The sequence below is a fragment of the Rhodnius prolixus genome, unplaced genomic scaffold (assembly GCF_049639745.1).
Source record: "Rhodnius prolixus isolate KJV_2025 unplaced genomic scaffold, Rpr scaffold_5, whole genome shotgun sequence".
Taxonomy (NCBI): domain Eukaryota; kingdom Metazoa; phylum Arthropoda; class Insecta; order Hemiptera; family Reduviidae; genus Rhodnius; species Rhodnius prolixus.
Genome location: NW_027411624.1, coordinates 9,801,956 through 9,826,212, shown reverse-complemented (window position 1 = coordinate 9,826,212; position 24,257 = coordinate 9,801,956). Strand labels below are relative to the sequence as shown.

Sequence of the window (24,257 nt, the reverse complement as noted above, 5' to 3'; positions counted from 1 at the left end):
CTACCTGTACAAGAGTGCAACACAGGAGGTTTGTATTAGTAATGTGAGAAATGTGTTTTGCAGGTTAGGCCTTTGGGAAGTTAGGGTCAAATAACTTGCTCTAGCGAGTTTGTAGATTTTATTTTAGTATAAACTAATTAAGATGGTGAAAAATACTGGTAAGATCTCAATATTTTTCTATATTAGCTTCACTTGGCTTGTAAGCCAATTTGTGTCATTAGTTAAATTACGCAAAAAATGAAAATTACTTATTTTTCCAGCATCTCAAATGAAACTTAGTCGGGAAGAGCGGTCTGTCATAACAATTGCAGAAATAATTCAAGAACTGCTGCAAGCTCATAAAGATGGGAAAGATGTTAATCTAAATAGATTAAAAACTAAAATTTCATCCAAATATGGTTTGGAAACATCGCCCAGATTGGTTGATATTATAGCTGCTGTCCCATTTGAATCCAGAAAAATCCTATATCCAAAACTAAAGGCAAAACCAATTCGTACCGCTAGTGGGGTAAGGAATTACAATTTTTTTGTTTAAATAATCAGAAATGAATTATCGTCTTCAAATGATCCAGTCTTCTTAATGTGGTTACATATGAACTGGAGATGTTTGGATTGTGTTGAAATAGATTTAGCTGCATCTTTTGATAAGTGCTTGTTGTTCTTCGAAGATGTACAGCTTATGTTGTTCCTCTGCAGATAGCTGTCGTTGCTGTAATGTGCAAGCCTCATCGATGTCCTCACATCAATATGACAGGAAATATTTGTGTCTACTGCCCAGGAGGACCTGATTCTGATTTTGAGTATTCTACTCAGTCTTACACTGGTTATGAACCAACTTCCATGAGAGCAATCCGAGCGAGATATAATCCTTACCTTCAGACCCGGCATAGAATTGAACAGGTTAGAGGCAGTGAAGGTCTTTTGGGAATGTCTATTGAAATATATACATTTTACATGTGAAACTAATCTTAATTACGCTAACCCGCGCAGCTGAAACAACTAGGTCATAGTGTGGACAAAGTAGAATTCATAGTGATGGGTGGAACTTTTATGTGTTTGCCAGAAGACTATCGTGACTATTTCATCAGGAATTTACATGATGCATTGTCTGGCCATACTAGCAATAATGTTGATGAAGCTGTAAAGTATGATCTGAATTTTATGAAAATAATGTTGCCTGGAATTTAAATGTACCCTAATTTGAGCATAATTTGAAAAAACAGATTTTCGGAGAAAAGCAAAGTTAAGTGCATAGGTATTACGATTGAAACTCGCCCCGATTATTGTATGAAGCGCCATCTGTCAGATATGTTGCGTTATGGATGCACTCGACTTGAAATTGGAGTTCAATCAGTTTATGAAGATGTGGCCAGAGATACAAACAGGTATTTATCATTTCTTTAATGTTAGACTTGATATAATAATTATCTTAAATAATAACATTAATATTTTAATATGATAAGTACTTTATTTTGCACACTATCTTCATTCATTTTACCTTTTTTTTGTCTTTTCTTCGTAAGTTTTCCTTGCTAATGAAAACGGATTAGCACTCATTTTCTATAAATTAAATTCATCTATGAGCCAGCATAGTCCCATCCGCTACCAGGAGCAGTTTTTAGAGTTAAAAAGATTCCCAGTGACTCATAATTATCTGAATTACGTCTTGATTTTATCAATTATAGCACACATGTTTATTTTATCCCTGGCCGGTTGGGACTTTGATCCATCATCAAAGATAAATTAATTAATTTGGTATAGAGATTTCGACTTCAATTATGTTTCCGTCTCGCACTGTTTTTGCTAACTACAAGTTTGCTGCAATGGATAAAATTCAAGATATTATCCGGAACTGAAGATCTAACCACCTTTTCAACATCTGAATTGTTATTCAGATTTAGTTTAGACTAGTAAGAAACTTTTGGTTTACTTGATGGAGCAGATTGCCAAGTACTGTTTGATGATCAAGAAAAAATATGCTCAGATTTTTGTTATATTTTAGTATTTAATGTGAGATGGTTTACAAATCTTTGTGAAAGGTAATATGTATTAAGCAAACAAGAAAATACGATGTATCTATTGTAGAATTTAGACAGGTAATTGACCTATATATACGTCATTGATACTAGATTATTTTATAAAATTACATATTAACCAACCACTTTAATTGCAGAGGACATACTGTGAAAGCTGTGTGTGAAAGTTTTTCATTGGCTAAAGATTCTGGATTCAAAGTAGTTGCCCATATGATGCCTGATTTGCCAAACGTTGATATAGAAAGAGACATTGAGCAATTTATTGTAAGCAAATGTGTATTAAATAGTTATATTGTCCATTATTGATATGTATACATTTGACTCTTAGCTGGTTCAACAGAGATTGGACGTAACTCTTGATATTCAGTGCTAAATTCATTACTAATTTAAAAAATAACATTTAACAATTTGAAAAATATCATGAACTGAAGTATTTGTTAACTGATTTAATGAAAGAGTATTTGTTAACTGATTTAACTTGAAAATTTGTTGGTCAAATTTTTGAGTCCAGAATAGTGATTTTATAAAAGATAATCTGGTGGCAACATACCTCTGAAATGAAAAATCACAGGAAACTATTTTTTTTTTAAGGCTCATCTTTGGTAATGAGAAGTAAATTTAGCATTCAAAATCCCTCAGCAAGTACTATTTTGTTGAGGAGTTTTTTCTTTGGTTTCTTGTAATTTTTTTTCGGAAATAGATCCAAGATTTTTCTTTAAACGAAGTACATATATTTGTAGTACTTCAAATCTACAACTTTTATTTAAAACAATTTTCTAGAAAATGGCAATTTCGGGGAAAGTATTATGTTTGAACATCCCTGTAATGTACATTTTAGTAAAATTTATGTACGATCGTACCATGTTACAGCCTTCGTACAAGAAGGCTTGCGGAAGGATTTTGCGGAAAACTTTACGTCACTACATCCTCTTACATCCATGCTTTATTTTGTTTGTAATTGAATAATGTTTCTCGGGAAATATATGTGTGATGTTAATAAGTAATAAATATGTTTCTGGAAATCAGATATTGCAGAAATTATGTACCAGAGCCTTGAGAATTGTAAGAGAAATACAACTTGATTCGCTTTTCTAAATTTTTGTCGTTTTGTTGTTTCGATTGACTTACAGGAAGATAGCTCTAAATATGTTGAATCGTCTTTTAAAAAAATTAATGTACTCTTGAAAAATTAAAAGAAACTATAACCTTTTTTTTTAAAATTTAAATTAGAATATTTCGTAGTGAATAAATATTCAAAACTTAGTCTAATATAGAGAGAATGGGAGAATTAATATTGAATGTCATTTCTCTGATAAATTTGTAATTCAATTTGTACTTAATTATATACATCCCTTTATTCATTTTATAGGAATTCTTCGAAAATCCTGCTTTTCGAGCGGACGGCCTAAAAATCTATCCTACGCTTGTGATACGAGGTACTGGTTTGTATGAGCTGTGGAAGACAGGAAGATATAAAAGTTATCCACCGAGTACTTTGGTAGATTTAGTGGCCAGAATACTTGCATTGGTGCCACCTTGGACTCGAGTTTACAGGGTCCAAAGAGATATACCAATGCCGTTAGTCAGGTGAAGAAATATTTCTAGTAAAATATGGAATAATCTAAACTTAGGTCATTTAATATCATTCTCTTTGGTGAAAGAGAATAATTTTTTGCCGCTCTTACAGTTCTGGTGTAGAGCATGGTAATCTAAGAGAATTAGCATTAGCACGAATGAAGGATTTAGGAGTTGAATGTCGTGATGTAAGAACTAGAGAAGTCGGTATTCAGGAAATTCATAACAAAGTTCGGCCATATGAGGTTAGGTGTTTTACAATATATTTAAAAAAATAAAAATAAATGTATAACTATGATTGTTGAAGTAAAAATTACAGGTAGAATTGATAAGAAGAGATTACGTGGCTAATGGTGGTTGGGAGACGTTTTTATCTTACGAAGACCCAGAGCAAGATATTTTGGTTGGACTATTACGTTTAAGAAAATGTTCAAATGATACTTTCAGGTAAGTTAATGAAGCCTTTTTATTTTTCTGATTGCATATTCCGAAATTTTGACTAACAAAGACGTGGTAACAAGAAAATATGCGCCAGTTTTTCAGATTTCCTATCATTTGCCTTTTAGCATTTTCAAACATTCAAATTAATCTTCTTTTTAAAAAACTTCAGATTAATTGGGTTTTTTGAATGTATGAATTACAATTTAGCTGAATACGTTCGTTTTATTTTAAATGTATATAAAAATACACACTGAACGGTTCTCGTATTGCTTTCGGTAAAAAAACTTGATCATCTATCAACTTCAGAAAATATTGGCATAAATTTTACTGAAAAAAACTTAAATTATAACCTGGTTCATAATTTGTCACCCTTAATTAGCAAGAGAAAGAATGTTTGTCATTTAAGAAACATTTTAAACAAAAATAACAGCCCAAACATAAATTGTGCTTGAAAAATGAAAAAAAAAAATAGTCATATTTTAAGAGCGAATTGGAGAGTAATGGAAAAATTAAAATTATTTAAATTTAGTACAAAAAATGTTTATGAAAGTTCTACTATTTCTAACCTGATAACCATCGCTGCAGAAATGAGCTGAAAGGAGGTGTATCAATCGTACGAGAACTACACGTATACGGCAGTGTTGTACCAGTAAGTTCCAGAGATCCTACAAAATTCCAGCACCAAGGTTTTGGAATGCTTCTGATGGAAGAAGCAGAAAGAATAGCTAAAGAGGAACATTTATCAAATAAGATTGCCGTTATTTCTGGTCAGTTTTTAAAATTTTAAAAATACTTGATGCTTTTAGTTATTTAACTATCAGTTTTTTGTTTTTTTTTAATGCTATTACAGGTGTAGGCACCAGAAATTACTATAGGAAAATCGGATATGAACTGGATGGTCCTTATATGTCCAAGAAGTTGTGTGATAGTTATTTTTAGCACTTATTATTATCGTCATTTTACTTAAATGTAAACTGATAAATTCTTTATTTTAATTATATTTTAAATTTGCTTGTAATTGATATTTTATAATTTATCTTTTAAAGAAATTTTGGAAAATGTAAATCAATCTATTTTTTTGTCTAATCTACGTTTTAGAGACCGGAATTTGAATTTTTAATCAGCTAAATTGTTTACTCTGGAGCATTGTAAATATTGAACATAAGTATGATTTATAAAAAAAATCATTAAAATTAAATTATATGCCCTAACTAAAAATTATTTTAATCTCATTGACAATTTTCTTTTTTTTTTGGTATCACCGTAAGGTCAAGAAAGAAGTAGAAGAAGAAGAAAAAATTATCCAAAAAGTAGTAAATCAATTTTGAATTTGACGCTAATGTTCTTAAAAGTGTAACAATTAGATAAATAGAATGTAATCATTGAATATCTAAGGTTTGTCATAATGTTCTAAATACAATTTCTACATATTAGAAGTCCTTAAATTGCAACACTATAAATTAGCAGCAGTTAGGGATTTCGTTTAAGATTTTTGCAGTCACCCACCAAAAAGGCTATAATTAATCTATCTAAATATTAAAGAGTAGTTGCTGTACGGTATTTATTTATTTGTTATTTTATTATTTTGCTTCTGAGAGTTTAGTTTAAAAGTCCAAGGTTCCATTTATTCTGAACTATTAAAGGAACAGAAGTGTAGGGTAGGTTTTACCAATATAAAAATGATAAATTTTTAATCATTATTGTGTAACTGCAATTACAATAACATATAGATACTTTACTGTTAATTGAGGCTTAGTATAATTTTGAACTATTTGCCACACAGTCATCTGCTTTAGTGGACAAACATCCGCTCATATAAAAACAACAAAACGGACTCATTCCAGCAAACGACCTTATCCACAGTCAACAACCCGACGATATCAACAACATGACACTGTTGCGTACATGGAGAAAAGGAAGACGTATACATATAGAACAAAAATAAACAAACACTAAGCCGTTATGAACGACCGAAATTATCTAAAACAAGGACCCGATATTTAATAATTACGTACCAAATGCACAGACAGCTAAAAAACCACCAAAATACTGCTGGAAAAACAAAAATAAAATGCGTGAATATAAAGTCAAGTTGATTATTCTTTAATATTGAAAGTATTCTCTTAAAGATTCACGCATTTTTTGTTAAAATAATTAGGATCACATGTTTATCAATATTCAATTTTAAAATGATTTCTATCAATTTTACAATATTTCCCAGTAAAAATGAACTTGAAATAATTGTTTTCTGCCTAAATAAAGTGCGTCCCCTCATGTAAAATATAATTCTAAAACATTACCTACGTATAAAAAATATTCAAGCCTTAAAAAAGATTTGCACTTCATTAACATTTTAAATATCACACTATTATATGCACCATGTGATCTAACCACTTATGTATGTATTAACCTCCATCGCTCAGTCGGTCAGCTAGCGTAATGTCTGTTGCGAGCAGGATAAATAGTGTGCACAAACCAATATCTATTTTTACTAATTAATCATCTTCTGATTATGGATGAAAGTCCGAAACTGGAAGGAAATCATCTGACAGTATAATACGATGGATAAAATTAGCAACACAATTAACATTCAGCTAATAACAAATGACAATAGATCAGTTCAGTTCAATAGATTTTATAATCAAGTAAATGCAGTAGTTTGAAGTCCTGCAGTAGATTGATGGGTACTGTAGATCAGCAAAGTTAGGGAGCAACATTAGATTCGTAGACAACTTGTTACTCCATATCTACAACTACTTAAAAATCGTAAGTTTTTATTGATTTATTTCTTTTTAGTTTCGTTACTTGTAATTAGAGAACCATGATTAAATTTTATGGATATTTATAAATAATTATCTTTCCTTGTTACACCCAAATTATTGTTCCAATTGCATGTTTCTTTTATGCATATAGCTTCTGATGTGGAAGGATTATTTTGAAATTTGCACAATTAAAAAGAAAAATTGATCAAAAATTTAAGATCTTACATAATAAATTTGCTTAAGAAATTGGCGAATTTCAATAAAAATGAAAACATAATTTAGACTATTCATAATAGGAAATTAGAAATATTAAAAAAATTCACATTTGAATAAAAAGTGGTCAGCAGTAAAAACACGTTAATGCTTTCTAGCGGCGGGTGCTTAAACTAGAAAGATGTATTTTATTAATACTAGTTTCAGCACTTGTCACTAGGTAGCATGGGCATGTACTTTGGTCAACTGTTAATTACACTAAATAACCTCCATTCAAAATTTGATTCAAACTGCGGTAGGTTACTTTATAATTTGTAGTTTGACGTTCAGTCAACCCTTACACTTAACTTTAAAAAGTGTAAGTTTTTGTTGAGGAGGTTTTTGTGTATGATTGGCAGTTTTCAAGTTGCTGTAAAACCAGGTGAATGAAAATTTTAAATCCCTTAAAAATCTGATTGTGTTTCTGCATTAAGCAATAACTTTCACGGGAATAAAAAAAACCTGGAGTTTTTGTGTGTTTACACCGCTTTAAGACATCTGGCAGGTAAGCAACTTTGAAATGATTTTAGTATATACATTTATTTTCAATTGCGAGATAATGAACTTTTTTTGCAATGACTACGATCAATTTATAATTTTTATTTATGCAGAAGCTTCAATGTGGTGTGAGTGTGTAAAGTCGTATAAAAGTCTTAAGATAACATGGATGTTGGTTTGATTAGTAGTAGGTTGAAGGAAAGTGATTTTGAACAAACGAAAGCATGTGATACATAAGTATGAATGGAAGTGCAATGTTTATTCGGCCCAAAAGCGAAAGCAAAATGATGTGCGCGATGAATTAGGTTAGAGTGATCATACAGTGTGACTGGCGGAGTTATTATAGTACGGTTTGCATGGAAATTGTTCTTAATGGGAGTAGTAAGATTAGTGATTATAGCAGGACTGTGGAAATTGATGAGAGCAAGTTTGGCAAAAAAAAGTATTGCAGAGAAAAATGTTCGAATGCTTAATATGTGTTTAGGTGGTGAGGAGAGCGGGATTTAATCTTATCAGAGTTGTTGAAAGTCGGGATAAAGGTACCTCTCTAGATATCATTAAGACTTCTATGCTGCCGGGTACCACAATATACTCGGACTGTTGGAAGTCATATGACTGTCTGGAAGAAATAGGATTTCAACATATGAAATTCAATCGTTCCCTTCATCTTTAATGATGCTTTTAACTTTCCAGTGTTTTCATCCAAGGGTCTTACAATCCTCTGGCAGCTTACTTCTGAAAAGATTTCCTTTATAAGCCCACATTTAGAACAAGCAAAATGCCAGGAAATATTTGGTGTTTGTTATTCATTCTAGGCCGAAGAATAAAGAAGTCAGGAAAATCTACCTACCATTCTGCTTGTGGAAATGTGGTTCAGGTAGTCTTATCTATTATTTTATTTGTAAGCATAATCTAAACTCTATTTCTAATCATCTTCTCCTTTTTTCAATCAAATTATATGTTGTTCAGCCAAATTAAACTTTTTTTCAACATTATTTCTGTTAAATAAAACATTAATTTCGTTCAAAAAACGTAATGTTTGGAGTGAATAATTTTTTTTTTTTTTGTAGACAAATTAATCCAATGGACAATGAAATTGTATTTTATTCCTAGAGTTTTAGTTCAATTTTATTTTAGATTTTGTTTATTGTTGCATAAGAAAGAAATGAAACGTTTAGGATTCTTACAAAACATAAAAATGTACAAACAAAGCCATTCAAAAAATTCATAATATCTGTTATGAATTATTTCTATTGTGTCTCGCAATAATTTTTCACTGAAAAATGTTTGAGATAAAACAAATTATTTATAATAAACAGATTTCACAGTAACTTATGTACAGTAAGTCCAGGCAATTTGATTAAAACTGGGATAAACAAAAATTCTATTTCTTATTATAAATTCTTAAGAAATAGATAGTTTTTTCTTAATTTTATAATTCATATTAGACATTGTCATGAAACCTACAGTATTTTCATATTGTTGCAGGAAAAAAATATCCAGCTTTGTATAAGTGTACATAAATTTTTATATATTATATCAAATTACTGGAAATACATAAGTAGGTGTTATAGTTGTTCCAGATCGGCTCAGTTGCGAAAAGACATCAGATTTGATCTTAAAAATCGTAAGTTTTTATTGATTTAAACATTTTCAGTTAAGATACCTGTAATTGGAGAAAGGTTAATGTATATTGTAGACATTTTTAAAGAATATTCTACTCTGGGATGATTGGTTGTACATATGTAGCTTCTGATAAAAGTCGAATTAAATACATTAATTCGATATTTGTACAATCTAAAGAGAAAATATGTCTGAAATTTAAGGCATGTACCTAAAATAAACAAAGTAGGCAACATTAATAAAAGTGATAAAATCTATTCTATTCTTCCAACAAAATTATAATTATTTGTCATAGATTAGGCTGTAATGTTTGTCAGTGCTATCTAGCAACGACTGCTTAAACTAAGAAGGTGTTACATGTAGAACTAGTTGCAGTTATCGCCGCTAGGTAGCATGGGCATGTACGTTTGACACCTTCTGTAGATAAAAAGAAGAAATGAATGTTATTAATTTTTAACTAATTGAATGGCTAGTCAAAATCCTTCTTTAAAGTATTGTTTAAATTTACTAGTCCATCTAATAAATTTGTTAAATGTAAATTAAATGTAAGCTCAGTGTTGCATAATACTTAACTTCCAACAAAACCACATTATTGTTCTGTTTGACTTACTGCATGTTGATAAACGTTTTGTACTACATATCGAAAAATCAGTATTTCAAGAAATGTTTGTTTCAAGAAACTGCGTACTTATTTATTTAACATTTTTATGCGTAATTGGCAGTTTTAAATTTGCTGATGCTGTAACTAGACAAGTGAGGATTTTAACTGACCTAGAAAACTGATCATGAACTTCATTGGAAGTAAATAAAATTGCGAGTTGTTGCATCTTTACAGCGCTTTAAGTCTTCTTGCAGGTAAGCAACTCTTTAAACTTTTATAATGAATGATTTTATCTTTGATTAAGACATAATGTGATTAGAATTAGTTATGAAATTAACTAATTTTCAAGACAATCTATAATAGATACCTTATGAGGGCAGTTATAATTTTAAACATTGATTCTAGTCTTGTCAAATTGAGTTTTGATTCATTAGAATATCTCACAAATTCATAAATATGAGGAATAATGTCGTGCCATGAATTTCCATTACCGGTCAGTACTTCGTTATTTTCATATCATGTCATTTCTTCCAAATTTTTGCACTGTTATCTGCAATATTTGTATTTACAGGATCTGTCGTATCTGTTGAAGATTGCTCATAATTTTTATCAAAAACAGAATCATCACTAAAAAAATCTAAAGCTGCGGTATCTCATTTTTATTTAGATGCATTATTGAGTGAGGCAAGATTAGAAAATAATCACTCACTCTTCAACTTACAGACATGCATCGGTCGCCGGGGACCGATATAGCAGTCAACGTGTTAAGATTATTAAATACATTAATCTGCTTTATTCAAGACCCTACTCCGAGTGCACTGCTAACAGATAACATTCTCTCCTCTAATGAATGTGAACACAACCTGCCTTGCATTTATTTATTCAATGCACAGCTCAGTGTTGTGCCTTTTCTCACAAGGTCTATGAACGATTAAAATTAAATTGTTTGCATAACAATTGTTTGTTTTGTTTTTTTTGCAGCTACTTTTGGTAAATCCAGTGTTAGTTTTTCAAGAATAAGGTCTTCCAGTTATAATTAATAATAGTTTAGTTAAGTTATGGATGTACAGGTTGTATAAGCTTTTCATCGATCTTTTAGGTTGCACTAAATAATTTATTTTTAGTTTTCATTCTACTTACTTAAAATTCATTAAACATATTTTACATGTGTGTGGACAAATTTAGATGGTGGATACAAATATTCGGCCAAACATACTTTTAGTGTCAAACTTCAACATTCTTTAATACCTTTCAATCTGTCTATTTCGATTTACATACAATCGATTTACATAATATCTTCTAGTAAATGGAGATATTACATCTGAGGAATGTATAGACTATTGGTTTTAGTTCATATTCCTGATCACGATCACCTTCCTCTCGACACCATACATCTAACAGTCTATGGATCAGTTCAGTTCATTGGATTTTATAATCAAGTAAATGCAGTAGTTTGAGTCCTGCAGTAGATTGATGAGTACTGTAGATCAGCAAAGTTAGGGAGCAACATTAGATTCGTAGACAACTTGTTACTCCATATCTACAACTACTTAAAAATCGTAAGTTTTTATTGATTTATTTCTTTTTAGTTTCGTTACTTGTAATTAGAGAACCATGATTACATATTATGGAGATTAATAGAGTGTTTTTCACTGTGAATAGCCAAAATTATTATCCCTCAAAACCGTGAGTCCTATGGAAAAGGTGACTGCTTTTGTAGTGACGATATTATGGGCGCCATATGTAAGCGGTCAAACTATAACTGCAGATTATTACTTGGGGGTTTTGCACCGTTTATGGGTCTGGGTTCCGCGATTTCTTCCCTGATTATCGGGTGCAAGGGTCATGGACGCTACTGCAGGACAATGCACCGGCTCACAAGAATAAGATTGTACGTGATTTCTTTCCCCAAAAAAACGATCACCCCCATATTCATCTGATTTAGACTGTGCGATTACTGGCTATTTCCAGAATTGAAACTGGCGATGAAAGGAAGGAGTTTCGATTTAATTTTGGATATTCACAAGGCTTCAAGGACCAATTTGGACAGTATACCAACAAATGAGTTTACAGAGAGCTTTAAAACATTCAACCAAAGGTGGCAGCGATATATTGACTAAGAAGGAGTATATTTTGAATAAAAATGATAAATTAAAAATAAATATAATCCTGTTTTTTATTTTATATTAGTCTCCTTTTCCGTGGGACCACTGTGTGGAATTTATTAATGATTATTTTGAAATTTTCACAATTTAAATGAAAAAAATGATCTAAAATTTAAGACATTCACCTAAAATAAAGCAAATAGCCAACTTTAATAAAAAAGATAAACTCTACACTATTCTTCCCACAAAATCAGAAAGATTTGGCAAAAAATAGAATGTGTAAGTTACACCAGTGCTATCTAGCAACGATTGCTTAAACTAGTAAGACATTTTATAAGAACTAGTTTTAGCAACTGCCACTAGGTAGCATGTGCATGTACTTTTGTTAACTATTAAATGCACTAAATAACCTCCACACAAAATTTGATTCAAACTCCAGTAGGTTACTTCATATTTGTCGTTCAGTCCACCCTTAAACTTAACTTAAAAAATTGTAGGTTTTTGTTGAGGTTATTTTTTATGTATGATTATTAGTTTTCAAGTTGCTGCTGCAGTAAAACCAGGCCAATGAAAATTTTAAATCCCTTTGAAATGTGATTGTGCTTCTGCATTAGGCAGAAGGCCTCAACATACATAGGAGTAAAAAAAAATTTTTTTTTATGTTTAAAGCGCTTTAAGACTTCTTGCAGGTAAGCAACTGCCATTAAAAAATGTTTTTTTTTGTGTACATTTTTATAATTAAATTTCGAGGTTGATGGGAGTAGCTAAACGTAATCAGTTAAATATTATGCTACGCCTTTAGGTGCCTATTGTTAAAATTTACCGCAAATAGATTTGGTATAACTGAAATATGCCCAACGTTCTATATATTTTTATACACTAGCGATTCTCAGACACTTGACAGATTGAAAGCTATTTTATTTCTCTTGCACCAACCATTGAAAGCTGAGCCTATTGCTCCGACCAACTGTAATTGAGAACTCAACACCATTCGAACAACATTACAAATCACATTTACAATACCAGCATTATTAATGTAACTCTAAGTACAAATAAAATTGTCTAAACTAGTAAACCATCCAACATATTCACTAAGATTACTTACATCTATCTACCACACGATGTAAGGTTTCGAGAAACTAGGCCTCAAAACCGCGTTTAGGAACAACAACAAACAAACAAAACAATTGCCCTTACTGAAAGAAACACCATCACGACAACAGCGGTATTTAAACTAGTTTCTCCAGAGCAGGAGAAAAACTTAAAGGCAGATACAAAAAACAAATACGAATGGAAAAGGTAGAAATATACAAATACAAAGCCATTAAAAAATAAAAATAAATAAAATAACGATCAGAATTAACACGCTATTTAAAGTCATTCCATACCAAAGAAACATATGTACAGCTGAGCAAAACTTTACCGAAACACAATGCAAAAAATAAAATAAAAAAAAGCTTGAATACTTTAAAATATTGTTTGTTCTTTATTGATAAAAGTTTTTCAGATTTTAATATATACTCATTATTTATTAAGTAGTATCACATATTGATCTATATTTATAATTATTTCTTTTAATTTTACAATATTTCCTAGTCCAAATAAAGTTGATATAATTCAGTGTTTTTAGCATACATAAAACTCGCCCTCCCATGTAAAATACAATTCTAAAATATAATCTATTTAACAAAAATAATCAAGACAACAGATACTCAATACTAGGTTTCATTAATTTTATTTCATTATTTTTCAAAAAATGTTTAACAGTTCATAAACATTTTGAATATCACCCCATATGATATCTTGTAACCACTTATGTAACCTCCCTCACTCAGTCAGCAAGTGTAGTGTTAGCTGATAGGTGGGAATAGTTAAAACTAGAATTCACGAACTAGTATATTATTTTAACTGATTAATCATCGCCTAATAATACATGAAAGTCCAAAATCTGTAAGGGATTCAACAGACAGTTTACTATGAACAAAATCAGTGATACATTTTACATTCAGATAAATGTTAATGTGTAGTGATATTTTAAAGTAAGCATGTTTTGATAAATTATTTAAAAATAAAACTTCCTTTTATTACAAATACTCCTCAAAATAAAAGAGGAATTTTAGTTACCTTTTTTTGTTTTTGTTTTAAAGTTTTTTTTTCTGTTGATTATAATAACTGGATGTAAACCTTTTCTATGGTTTCCATGATTTTGGTCTTGAAGATAGCTTAAATTTTTTTATATATATGATGTATAACAAAATATCTTGTCTTATTGCACAAAGCGTGAAACTTCGTTAATGATGTCTGCAATAATAAAAATGCACCATGTATTAGGCAGCATTATTTTTTAGAATAAGTTGCTGTACACTTAAAAGTATAAAGTAAAAATTATAAGTTTCATTATATTTTGTTGTTTAATAGCCTTTTGAAAGGAGCTCAGTGATGGAAATTACAGTTTTCTGTCTTTATCCAGTGCTTTCCAACACTAGCCAGGTTGCAGCCTAGTAATGCTCATCTTTCATCTGAAATGATTACCTCCATGGACCATTCTTTACACCCAGCAGCTCGCCGATAATATTAGATGATTCTCATAAAGTTTATTTTGGCGTATTAAGATGTCAATGAAGTCTACTAACCACTCTACCTGCGTGGGACTATTTTTCAGGTAGTCATATATATTACTTCATATGTTCTAAGTATTACAACATAAACTAAAACCTTTTTCTGATAAATAATATTTAATTTAGTAAATTTTGATTGAAATATTGGTGAATGCTGTTCTACTTTTTTCAAAATTATCGTGCTATATTCCATCTAATTTTTTTCAAATATGTTTTCTTGCAAAATTACAATTTTATTGGAGAATGGTAACATTTAAAGCAAATAAAACTTTCATTTTACTTTTTCTAACAATCGAAAATAATGTTGTATTTCATGCTTCGAAATAATTTATATACATAAAAAATGTTCAAGTTCTTTATTATCAAACTATCTTTAATCATGAAATAAAACTATTAGCCTTCACTTTTTTCAAAAATGTTATTTTTGTTTTTAATAAAACGGTACATCTTTTTTTTTCACAATTTCATGGAAAAAGTTTAAATTTCAAAGTACTTTTTATGTTTTTGTCAAATTAACTCAATTGACATTTAACTCTTTAATTTTTGTTGAAAAAAAATGATATTCGATTAAAACATTTAAAGTTAAACGTACACTCCTAGACATCTCTTGATAAGAGATTTTATTTAATATACAAATGTTCTGATTTCAACAATCTTTCATTTGGTGTGAATTAAATTATAATTATTAATGTAATATTCTTTTCCATTATCCAGTGCCTTCAGCCATGGGCCTTTCCAACGCTACTCCAGCTTGCAGTACAGTGATGCTCATTTTTCCTCTGAAATGATTACCTCTATGGGCTCTTCATTACGCCGGCAAATATGAGTCGATTCTCATCCATTCTATTCTGGAGTATAAGAAGCCGTCGATACCTACCTTCCATTCTGCCTATGAAATTGTTATGGTTGTCTTATCCATTGTTTCATATAAAACAGTATTACAGCAGTAAGTAAAATCTTTTTTTCACATTAATTCAATTTTTCCTATTAGATCTGAAAAAAAATTTAATTTTTGCTGTAAGTGGGTAGTAGAACTCTGAAATTCTACGTCTTACGTGCATTTGAATTCTGAATAATTTTTTAAATGATTAATCGTATTTGTATTTTTTGAAAACACGTATATATATATATATATATATTTCATTTTCATTTAAATACATACGTTTAGGTTCTTTAAAAAATTGTTTAAATATACGTGTCAATGCTTTTGTTTAATTACCGTCAACGTTGTAGATTTATTTAAACTACGTTCATTATTTATACAGATTAAAAGATTACTGGTTCCCATTTATTTCATTTTCATGAATAATATTTTATCAATAAATGTATTATATGTATTTCTGTAGGTTAAATTGAAAGAATTTTGAACAAAATTGAACTTGAATGAAAAATGGTTAATTTTAGTTTTAACAAATCTAATAAATTTATATAACATTTAGGGTAACAAGACTAAACCAAGTTTAGTACAACAGTTAAATTGCAATGTAGTCGTAATTCATGTTTAAATATTTTAATGTTTCACAGTGCTACAAATACGTTTTATAAGATTAATCCGTTTAAATGATTTAGACTAAACTTTTAGCATTAATATTTTATTTTTTTCTTAAATTCCTGAAAGATAGGCATTTATCTTAACCAAATGGTTGCCTTTTAAATTGCAGTATCATTGTAAGAATGCTTTTTAATTCAAGATTATCTCTATAAACTGTTTATTTCATTGAATAATGATTTTCAGATTGAAAACAGCCAATACTGTGAGTACTACCAGCAAAACCGTCCATCAACTGAAGTGGAAATAAAAAAGACGTTGAGAAAACATCTACCAACTGAGTAAGTAGAAACAACTTTTGTTATGAATAAATTGCTAAGAAAATGAATTATTTAGGTATAGGTAATTTGCATGTTTGTATCAAAATCTTATTTATTAAATGATTTTTTGACTTAAAGTGAAAATAAAAAGTATTATTTAGTAGGAGAATAAATAAAAACCTTTAATTTGAAAACAAATTATTTATTTACATGCCTATTTTGTTTTTACATAGACTTCATATTTTACATTCTATTATACGAAAAATATAAAAATTAATTTAGGTAAAAAAGTAATATTGTACAATTCTTTCTTCCTTTATCCAGTTCTTCGGCTGGTGGCCCTTCATCACTTTTCCAACTTTCATTTATCTGAAATGATTACTTTTGAGGACCTTCCTTGCTTCCAGCAGCACGTCTGCACATAAGTTGTGGCTTTATTTGTGGAATTTTCTTCAGGTAATCATACCCATTATTTAATATTTTTAAAGCATCTAAATAGTTAATAAAACCTTTTCTCTGATAAAGAAGATCTATCTCTTTAAGATCGAACGATAAAAGAATCCTTTTTTAAAAGCAATATTACAATTGATTTAAAAATAGATACTCACATGTATATAAGTATTAAGTACGATGGTTTAGAAATCTGATCGTAAAATTATTTATTTTGAATAAAAATAAATTGCGTACTAAAAGTTTATTTTGCTCGAAAAAAGATTCAGCTCAATCGCAAATACAATATTGTCAAAGAGTGAATTAATTTTAGTTAATTTACTGTCAGCAATCTCTTGCAATTTTCCGATTTCATTCTTTTAAGATTTAACCGTTGAAGAGATTTAAAGATGAATTCATTCATATACCTTCATTTTCGATGGATTTCATTTTGTTTTATCATTATAAGAAAGCTTATTTCTAGAAAAAACTAAAGAAATTTTACGGTTTTTTTCTGTGAGCGATATTTTAGAAGTTATGAATGAAAACATGATTCTTATAAGAAATTTCAAAATGATAATATTATAACGGTTTTTTGATTGAATAAGAAGAAAAGTACTATTTTATTATAAATTTCACTCCTCATTAATATTAAGAAACACTTGATTTCATTGAAAGTTGTTTTCAAGATTAAAATCCCGATGCAGTACCATTAAGAAATGGTTCATAAAATTAAACCAGAATGAAAAAGAAGTTGGGAAACCTCCTCCAGTGAAAATATAAAAACACTATTTAAAAAAATTATTACGTAACATGAAGAAGTCAAGAAATCTACCTATCACGGGGCTTGTGTGGAACTGTTGTTCAGGTTGGTTTATATATTATTTCATATTATAGTAGAAAGCAAAACTTTTTTCAGATTTTTCCCTCTGAGATTGGAAAAGTTTCAATTTTTGTAGAAAGTAGGTTTAAATTTGATTGATAAATTCAAACTGCATGTGAATTCTGAATATTTGAACCATTTTTAGTCGTGCTAAAAATTTTTCAACTCATTTTCACAAAGATAATAAATGTGATGGATTTTTCAATCAAATTAATCTTAATCATAGATCATACATGTGCTTTTTGAAATATATATATACAGGGTGTCCCAAGCTATATGGATAACGACCTTTTTCTCAGAAACTAAGATAGCTAGAAAAAAACTAAAAAATACGTGTTCCCTTAGTTTTTTGTTAGAAATCCAAATTTAATTTGTAAATATTTTTCGGTGCTTCCAGAAGCGAGATACAGGCACCAACTTCATTTTTTCAAATGGGAAGGTAGGGTTTTTATTTCAGAAATAGATTTCTCTATTTTTTTTAAAGAAAAATTTACTTGAACGGTATTTTTCTGTGAGCGATATTTTAGAAGTTATGAATGAAAACATGATTCTTATAAGAAATTTCAAAATGATAATATTATAACGGTTTTTTGATTGAATAAGAAGAAAAGTACTATTTTATTATAAATTTCACTCCTCATTAATATTACAGATCATGCTCGAATTGGCCTCCACCATTAGAGATGCATAGACATGCTGTTTCCTGCCAATTGTCCCTTACTGCCAAAGAAATAGATTCGGCTTTAACCGACCTACACGTATCTATTATTCTTTGCTTTAGTTCATCTACAGATGCCAACCCGGCTTGATTCTGATGCACCTAGATTTAGAAGTAGGTGTCAAATCCGGTGAACGAGGTGGCCACTGAATCGCCCCCCGTGTCGATATAACATGCCCATCAAATTGTCTACCGAGATATCTCTTTACATTCCTGATGGTGTTATATCGACACAGGGGGCGATTCAGTGACACTTCTCTCACCGGATTTGACACCTATGAACTATTTCCTTTGGGGGGACCTGAAAAACAAGGTGATTATTCATAACTTTTTTTCTTTCTTTCCTTATTTCTGCTTATCTAAAAGCATTTCTAATAAATGTTTCTATTTGAAATAAAAACCACACCTCCCCATTTGAAAAACTGAAGTTGGTGTCTGTATCTCGCTTCTGGAAGCACCGAAAAATATTTACAAATTAAATTTGGATTTCTAACAAAAAACTAAGGGAACACTTATTTTTTAGTTTTTTTCTAGCTATCTTAGTTTCCGAGAAAAAGTCGTTATCCATATAGCTTGGGACACCTGTATATATTTCCTTTTCATTGAGGAAACTTCAACCATGTTTAGCTTCTTTAATAAATTATTTTAATGACAGATCAATGCTTCAGCTTAATTTTTATGAATAATACTTTACTAATAGCTACAGATGTACAGATTTTATCATTAAAATTAAATAATTTTGAACAAAATTTAACTATTTTCATAGAATGTAAATGAAAAATAGTTTATTACAAAAGTAAAATTGTAAAGTAGAAGCAATTTAAATTAAAATAATTTAATATTTCACAATGCAATGAATTCGTTCTAAAAGATTGTTACGTTTGAAAGATTTAAACTGTAATTTTAACTTTCGATTTTGTTTCTTCTTCTTTCTGAAAGATATAAATGTATCTCAAACTAATGGTTGCGTTTTAATTTGTAGAGTCATTGAATAGAATGTTTTTTAATTAAAGATTAACTATATAAACTGTTTATTTCATTGAATGATTTTCAGATTGAAAACTTCCAATACTGTGGGTGGAGTAGTACCTGTGAAACCATCCATCTACTAAAGTGGAAATGAAAAAGACGGTGAGAAAACATCTAACAAATGAGTAAGTACAAACAACTCTTATTATGAATCAATTGCTAAAAAAATTTATTATTCAGATATTTGTAAAATGCATGTTTGTATCACAGTCTTATTTATTAAATAATTTTTAGACTTAAAGTGTAAAGTAGGAGAATAAATAAAAACCTTTATTTTGAAAAAAATTATTTAATTTTTGCATAGACTTCATATTTTACATAATATACATATAAATTAATAAAATATAAAAAGAAGTGATAAAAAAGTGTTTAAAACTAACAGAGAAACTTAAAATAATAAAGAAATTAAGGTAAACAAAAAAGTAAGAAATTAGTTCCAAAAAAATCCGTCATAGGGCGCCACTAATCAGACAGGTGTGAAAATAGTTCCAGAAGTAGCCACCAGGTAGCAGTGCTGTAACCTTCCCTATATATACGGCAACACAGGTAATTCTCGTCAGTACGACTTGAGTGATGCAGGGGGGAAGGTCGCTCTGTCGCTCCCTTAAACATATGTATCTAGTCTAGTCTAACATCCATCACCTCTCTCTCAAAGAATCATGAAGTGGGGAGATGTTGTCGCTTCGACGGTTCTCCCCGCCCTACCCCACCCGCCCAGCGAACTTAGTTATATAGCCTCCCAGAGCAAGATGGCGGCCAATTAACTCACCTGATCCACTGGCTCCTAGATCGCTCCAGCTGACTGTTGCTCTTGCACACTCTCACGACTTTGCCAGCCATTTTTAACCTTCCCTCTAGGTTTTCTTTTTTACTTCTACTACTCTCTCGACTTTGTAACCTTCCATTTAGGTTATCTTTTATATTTTTTCGCATTCTCTTCAACACTTTCAAATATTAATAAAATATTATTAATTTTTTACGTTTTATTTTTACTTTTTCGTATTAATTAACAGATTTAATGGGATAATAAATTAAATAATTTTTTTAATAACTTTTATTAATTTTTTTTTACATGCAATTTTTAATTTTGATAAAACCATGCACATTACGTATAATTACATACTTTTTTTTTTTTTATAGATTCCTAACCAATGTTTGTTGGAATATTCACACTGGATTGATCTTTTACGTCTTTTCCACTTGGGCTTCCATTGATGAACAGTTTTGCAGGCAGTACTCTCACCAGGATTGATTCTGAAAATCATTATTATTTATTGAAATTTAAATAATTATAATGTCTACTGAGTTTTACCTAGCATTAAGAAATATATGTACAATTTATGTATATTAAAAATATTAAATAAAGACGTCTGTAGCTTAAGAATTGATTTTTTTTAAACGACCCTAAAACTTCATACAATGAAAATGATTTATATTTTAAAAAAGTACACTTATTAGAAAATGATGCAGAATTGACATGCATGATTGATGTTGAATTTTTCAATTAAAACTTTACCCGTAATCAACAAAAATAAAAAAAGAATAGTGGTCCAAATAAACCAAAAGTTTACGTTTTAATTAAAAAATTATTAAGAATTAAATTTTTTTCCCATTAATATAACTGAATTAAATTTTCCAAAATACTTTATTTTATTGTCAATTAGATTTATTCGTTTATGAAAAAGGAATTAAATTTTTAAATTCTACGAATATTACAATTTTTAAATAAAATACCTTTTTCATAAAATTTAAGTTTAAAAAAAAGTTAGAATTTAATAAAAGAAGATTAGATATTATTAAAAAAAGTTTAAATTGGCCGAGTGAGAGTTACATTTGATTAGAAATGCATGCATTCACATCGTTAATTATTCCGATGAGATGAAAAGATAAATCATCTTAAAAATGGTTTTAGTTTATATTGTAATACTTTGAACGTACTAAATAGTTGATAAGATTACCTGAAGAACATTTCCACAGTCCAAGTAGTAGGTAGATTTCCTTATATTCTTCAATCTCCAGATTAGAATAATAAAGAATCATCCAACATTGGCCAACTTGCTGTTAGATGTAAAGAAAAACCCATACATGTAGCTTTCCAATGAACACTGAGCATCACTAGGCAGCGTTAGAAATGCCAATTGATGAAAGCACTGGATGGATAATGATTAAAGAATAATTCATTATCAGTTCCCATTTTATTCACACTAAATGAATTATTCAAGACATCAGAATATTTCTCTGATAAACTAAATCTATCTTTGTGTTTATTTTATCCCTGACTGGCTTCAGAATTTTATCTATCAACTTAATTAATCTATCGAGATTGGATTAATCACTTAGGAGTAATGATACTACCATTAAAATCATGCATATTACGTATAACTACATACCTTTTTTTTAAATAGATTCCCAACCTAATTTGCTGGAATGTTAACTATGGATTGATGTTTTTACGTCTTTTTCACTTGGGTTTCCATTGATGACTAGTTTTGGAGGCAGTACTCTTGGTATCACCAGTATTGATTCTGAAAATCATTATTATAATTTAAATAATTGAAATGTTTATTGAGTTATACCTAGCATTAAGAAAAAAATGTGTAATAATTTACGTATATTTTAAAAATTAAATAAAGAAGACAGTAATTAAACTAAATAATTTTTTTAAAACCTAAATTTTTTCATGCAACGATAATGAAATATATTTTAAAAAACACACATTCCTTAGGAAAAAAATTAATTTCATTGGGAAAATATAATTACATAATCTACTAGCATTATGAAATTATTTTTTTGAAAATTAATTAAAAATTATAAGTTCGACTAAAAATAGTTCTATGTGTTTGGGAAATAATGTAGAATGAAAAATTTAATTAATTTCAATTAAATTACTGCTATCTACAATCAACTAAAATTAAAACTTCTTTCAAATACAAAAAAAAGGAATAATTTGTACGAAAAAAAGTTTTAATTCTTGTTATAACATGCTGAACATAATAAATAATAAGATGAAAGTTACCTGGATGCGAATAACTTCATATTAATGGTCGTTCTGCTGGAAGTATAGAAGGACCCTTAAAAATTCATCTCAGGTAACATAAGTAGGAGTAATACGAATTTCATTCGCACTACATTAATACTTCACTCAAAACATAGAATTTATCAATTAAACTAAACCTTTTTTTCAAAAAAATGTTCTCTTTAATTTCTTAAAATAACATTTTATAGCATTCAAGATGTGCCTATTACTAGAAGAAGGTACGACTAATTTAATTACACATACTTTTATAACAAAATACGAGTAAATGGACTTGGACGAAATAAACCTAGAGTTCACATGTTTTAATAACGAGAGTTTTAAGAATTTACTTTTTTATACCAATAAAATCGAATTAAATCTTCAAATTTACTTTTTTTTATTGTCAACTAGGTTGATTTGTCTAAAGAAAAAAACAAATGAAATTCAAGTTAACAAAAAAGTTAGAATATAGAAAAAATTATTATTGAAAAGAAGTTAACACTGGCTTAAAAACAGTTTCATTAGATTAAACATACTGTGGCATTCATAGACGTTAAACGTTGAATATTTAAACTTCAACTTTTCTTTTCTCAAATTACTTATTTCAGCTCGAAAGGAAAAATAAATTACTTATTCCGACTCAAAGGGAAAAATCAATTATCATAGAAAAGATTTTAGTTTATTATGTAATACTTTCAACGTATTAAATAAAGCATAACATTACCTGAAGAACAATTCAACAGCCTAAGTGGACTTCCATGACTTCTTCAATCTCCAGAATAGAATGGATGAGAACTTGCTGTTGGATGTAAAGAATGGACCATAGAAATACATACTTTTTCAATGAACGCTAAGTAACTTGGCATATGAATAAAAGCCAATAGATGAAAGCACTGCATAACAATAAAAGAATAATACAAATTCACTATTAGTTTCTATTAAATTCACACTAATTGAATTATTGTAGAAATCAGAGTTTTCTTTTTCTTTTAAACTAAATCTACTTTTAGCTTTCATCTATCAACTTAATTAATCTATAGAGACCGATTAATCAGTTTGCAACAGCGACTTCGGCACGGCATTCCCATCCAACACTACACTTGCTCACTATAGGAGGTTATAGAGTGGTTATGTATGCCATTCAAATATTAATTGATCGTAGGAAAATTGTAAAAATAATGAAATTAAAATTAATGGAACTTAATACTTACTAAAAGTCTGAACGTTTAGTGCATTTGTAATATTTTAAAATTGTAAAGTTGGAGTTGTATTTTATACATAGCTCCCTAGGGTTGCAAATTTAGTCAAAAAACACAAAATTACACTTACTTTCTTTGTACTAAGAAATAATTATTTCGAAATGAAATAAAGATAAATATATGGTTCAAATAATACACCGAGATGCGTAAATAAGTCAAATACTCCGAAAAAACCTTTATAACAATAAAAAAACTTGCAAGATGATAGCGTATTTATGATAGTGTGTTTGTGTTTGGACATTCACAACTTCTTAAGAAAAGGACGTAATATAATATAATCCCAAAACAATGAAAATCTAACGATCGATGCAAGAATGGCAGTAACATTACTACATGACACAATACCTTAATTATTACTTAATATATATGTATGTTCAACGTATTTTTTCAAAATATGCTATTATTCATAATTCTTAAGAACAAACAATAAAAATATAGTAAACAAATATATACGATAATAGCTTTATTAAATTAAGAGAACAAATAAGTTTTAAATTTCTGGAAGATTGCGTAAATGCAGCTACCTCGTCTAAAACCTCAGTAATTTATTAAGATTTAAAATACGATTTAAACTTCATAAATGGGTGGCCCTCCAAAAATGAT

At 29.3% G+C, this 24,257-nt stretch overlaps 1 protein-coding gene across 10 annotated transcripts; it reads left to right on the top strand.

The window, feature by feature from the left end:
- The first annotated feature begins 5 nt into the window (after positions 1-5).
- Elp3 (elongator complex protein 3) lies at positions 6-20,763 on the top strand. 10 transcript variants are annotated; one of them, XM_074135859.1, is made up of 24 exons: positions 6-158; positions 261-508; positions 697-900; positions 991-1,145; positions 1,224-1,385; positions 2,174-2,300; positions 3,406-3,623; positions 3,724-3,856; positions 3,931-4,058; positions 4,638-4,819; positions 4,903-6,818; positions 7,426-7,571; positions 8,258-8,441; positions 9,053-9,191; positions 9,910-10,042; positions 10,770-10,778; positions 11,760-12,582; positions 14,312-14,555; positions 15,226-15,457; positions 16,247-16,341; positions 16,645-16,776; positions 17,439-17,617; positions 19,405-19,504; positions 20,520-20,763. In XM_074135859.1, exons 1-11 carry the CDS (start codon positions 143-145, stop codon positions 4,989-4,991), a joined length of 1,662 nt encoding a protein of 553 aa, XP_073991960.1. In that variant the 5' UTR covers positions 6-142; the 3' UTR covers positions 4,992-6,818; positions 7,426-7,571; positions 8,258-8,441; positions 9,053-9,191; positions 9,910-10,042; positions 10,770-10,778; positions 11,760-12,582; positions 14,312-14,555; positions 15,226-15,457; positions 16,247-16,341; positions 16,645-16,776; positions 17,439-17,617; positions 19,405-19,504; positions 20,520-20,763. The 10 variants fall into 10 exon arrangements, with proteins under 10 accessions (XP_073991960.1, XP_073991957.1, XP_073991956.1 ...); XM_074135856.1 differs by having other exon boundaries at positions 10,770-11,347; positions 12,428-12,582; XM_074135855.1 differs by having other exon boundaries at positions 10,770-11,347.
- The last annotated feature ends 3,494 nt before the right edge of the window (positions 20,764-24,257 follow it).

Excerpts from the sequence above, each read along its gene's own strand:
- Elp3 (XM_074135862.1), top strand. Across the intron at positions 509-696 it reads CAATTCGTACCGCTAGTGGG|ATAGCTGTCGTTGCTGTAAT; the intron begins GTAAGGAATTAC and ends GTTCCTCTGCAG. Across the intron at positions 4,820-4,902 it reads TAAGATTGCCGTTATTTCTG|GTGTAGGCACCAGAAATTAC; the intron begins GTCAGTTTTTAA and ends ATGCTATTACAG.